The 3,255-nt window shown below is 50.1% G+C and overlaps 1 protein-coding gene across 6 annotated transcripts in view; it reads left to right on the forward strand.

Annotated features, from left to right (window-relative positions):
- The window catches only part of LOC113205639 (histone deacetylase 4), a 64,541-nt gene that overhangs the window by 33,089 nt on the left and 28,197 nt on the right, over nt 1–3,255 (forward strand). For 4 of the 6 annotated variants that reach the window (XM_052270080.1, XM_052270086.1, XM_052270081.1 and 1 more), the window contains one exon: nt 1,773–1,793. The exons of the other annotated variants lie outside the window; for them this stretch is intronic. In XM_052270080.1, the coding sequence (XP_052126040.1) occupies nt 1,773–1,793 (21 nt within the window). The remainder of the gene's footprint in view (nt 1–1,772; nt 1,794–3,255) is intronic. 6 annotated transcript variants of the gene reach the window in all.

Genomic DNA, 3,255 nt, shown 5'->3' on the forward strand with positions numbered 1-3,255 from the left:
AAAAAAAAAAAAAAAAAAAAAACTATTGGAGATCCGGGAGCTCTCTCTTCAAAGATAAAACTGTGTGACACCTTGCCCTGACACTTTTTTTCGTATAGGCCATATGAAACGTAGCCCAGATTACGTGCGGCACAGGCACGTCGTACGGAAGGGCCGAGCGATTTTGTGTTTTAAGACATCAAATTTAGAAGCTAAAAGAAAACAACTCTTAATGGTCGCTAATGTCTGTCTCGGCGCTCCCGGAATCAAATTTAGCATATCCCAAAACCTCCCCGAGGACGACATTTTTGCCGAATCCGAGTTGTACCGGAAATGGGGGACACGGTATAAAGTTATTTTCTTGAAATTCGAACTCATGTCATGAATTTAAAGTATGGTTGGACAACTACAATGGCGGCCTTTCATGTCCCTGACTATCTCATTGAAACTTGGAAACCCTCTGCTTTGCAAGGTAGATTCTTGGATTTTTGCTCGGATATGCAAGGGGTTGCCTTGGATTTGTCAGACGAAAATTCGAAAACAGCTTCGCTAACGCTCTGCCAAGCATAATTGGCGAAAATATTATTTCTTTGCTGATGTTGACGGCAAAAATGGAGTACCTCATTGGTCGTGTTCGGGATGCCTTCAGGCGGACGTTATACGGTGGAAGGATGGACGGGCGGGCCGACGGACGGCCAGGCTAGAGACGGGCGGGCAGAGGGACTTCTGTGTAATCACTCACAGTCAGCTGATAGATTTCGCTCGCTCTCGTCGGTCGCGGCTGCCGCACGCCGAATTCTGTAGCACTTGAGAAGCCCCCTTCTCCCTGTCCCCCTGACCCATGGGCCGTACAGACAGGTCATATGTACTATCATACATATGGCCTGCTGACACGAAGGACGCACACAAACAAGCGAGCGCGTTTGCTAAAAACGTCAAAGAAAAAAAATGTGCAGTCATTTTTTTGTCTGCCGCGAATTTTTTTGGAGTTGTATAGGTTTAGCAGTAGACAAAAGAAAAGAGGAAGCGAAACTATTTTTGCAAACGCTTTTTCGCGTGCGAGCTAGCCGCCGACGGTTTGCGCAATTATTTATTATTCAGGTCACCACCACACGCCGCCACCGCCGGAAATCAAGAGCTATTTTTACTTTTTATTATTCTCATCGGGGCAGACGAATTTTATTCGTTTTGTGTGTGTCCGGACGGATCCTCGAGGCGTGGGGCGTGTGTGTGTGTGAGCTGTGTTGCGTAACTTGAATGAAACAAAAATACTTTGTCATTGCAGCAGAAGCAGCGTCAGGTCAGAGTGACTGTCGCTACAAAGTGTGTTGATAAAGGTCATAGGACATACACTCTGGTGTTTAAAAGACGATAACTCTAAAACTGGTTGTCGACACGGGACAGGAGTCATGGCATACAACAGCAGGTTTGTGGGGCTTGTGGCTCAGGGGTGTTCTTCTTGGTTGGTGGAGGTGTTACGGAAATAATCACCATAACCATGTTTATTCTGTGGGAAAAGCGCGCTCACAGTCCACGAAACGCCGAGTTTTGCCATGTATATAGATTCTACAAACCATTTTTTTTTCCCTAGGCAAATCCCCCCCCCCCCCCCCCAAAAAAAAAAAAGTTAAAGAAAATGAGTAATCATAGATACACACTTTTGATTGTGAACCTTTGTTTTCTTGTGCTCCTCCTCGGCCGCACACACACACACTCACACACAGAGCAGCAGGCATGGATCGTCTGCTGCCGCCCCGCCCGCAATAACGATTCTGTTCTTCGACTTGTTTCAGGAGCTGTGCCGGAGCGCGCGGGTGAGTGAGTAGAGTTGTGCAGTCGCGCGAAACATTCCACGGAGACAGGCCGGGCCAGACCAGACCGCGTGCGAGCCGGTGGGGAAGCTGTCTGACCCACAATGGCATGCCCCCCCCTGCCTGGTACGGGCTGATAAAATGGAGAGGAAAACCCGAGGAAAGAGTGTTGGGGTGGGAGTGGGGGGTTGGGGGGCATTCAGTCGCACATCCCCCTCACCTCACGTGTGACGGTGTCACAATGTTTATTTTCCGGTGGACGCCGCGCACCTGTGGCTGGCTGGCGGGGCCGCACTTTGGACCCGCTGCTGCTGCTGCGCTGCGCCCGTCCTTATCGACTGCGACGCGTTGCCGTGACCACCGCGACACCGCGATGTGACGTCGAGATAGCATAGGAGTGCGTGCGTGCGTAAGCGAACACGTGTCGCTATTACAATATAAAAGAAAACAAAAATAAAATATTTAAGAAAAAATATCATTTTTCAAAAACCTTTTTTTGTTTTGCATTTATTTTTTGCGGTGCGCTCGTCTCGCTACGTCGTTGTCGTGTCGTTGACACGGCGAGTAGTAGTGGCGCTGGCGCGGCTGGGATCCACCACCACGGATCCACGTGGATTCCAATTTCACTTGGTTGCAGCGTGCATTGTCAGCAGCGGTGCCCAGCGCCCAGCCCAAAAAAACAAAACAAATTATAATAATAAAATAGCAGCGGCGAAGCGTTTTCTCTTTGCGTTAGCACTTGTGAGGGTAGAATATCTATTTTTTTTGTTTTTGCGATGCACAACCGGCAGTGTAGTGTACAGTCTGCTCTGCGCTCGGTTACGGCACGAGGCAGTGTTCTCCATCGCATTATGAGCGCCACGACGGCCCGTCTGCTGTGATGTAACCGATTTATTTTTACTTTACTCGTTAAACTGACGTTTGTGACTTTTTCTTTTCCCCTTCGCTTCTCCGTTTCTTTCCGCGTTGTATGCCGCTGCTGTGCACCGACCCCGAAGACGACGCGCACCATACGTACCGTGCAAAAGCGTCGGCGGACGGTGTTCTCTTGTACGGTTCGCTCTTTGCTTCTTTTTCCTACTCATTGTTTTCAATCCTGTTCGGATTAAACGTTTGGGTAGGGGATAGGGGGGGGGGGGAGCTCGACCCCCCTGCAGCGGCGGTGCCAATCCTCGTTCAGGGGGTCACTCCTCCCGGCCACCCGCAGCGCTCGTGCTTGATGGCGTGCTGATGCGATTTAAACTTGGCGCGCAACGAAATAGACGAAATAGCCTGCCGCCTTATATATATACTGCGCTGGAAAAAGGGCGAGGCAGGCGGGGAGCTTCCAGTGCATCATCACGCTAGAATAAAAGAAGCAGATGAAGACCAACATGGAACATAGCAGAATAAAGATAGAACTGGGCGCGTGCAAGGCCCGCCCCTCCGTCGTGTTCCGCCCCTAGTGGCGTGCTCCACCCCCCCC

The sequence above is a fragment of the Frankliniella occidentalis genome, unplaced genomic scaffold, assembly GCF_000697945.3.
Source record: "Frankliniella occidentalis isolate FOCC.00 unplaced genomic scaffold, Focc_3.1 Scaffold110, whole genome shotgun sequence".
In the NCBI taxonomy this organism is placed as follows: Eukaryota; Metazoa; Arthropoda; class Insecta; order Thysanoptera; family Thripidae; genus Frankliniella; species Frankliniella occidentalis.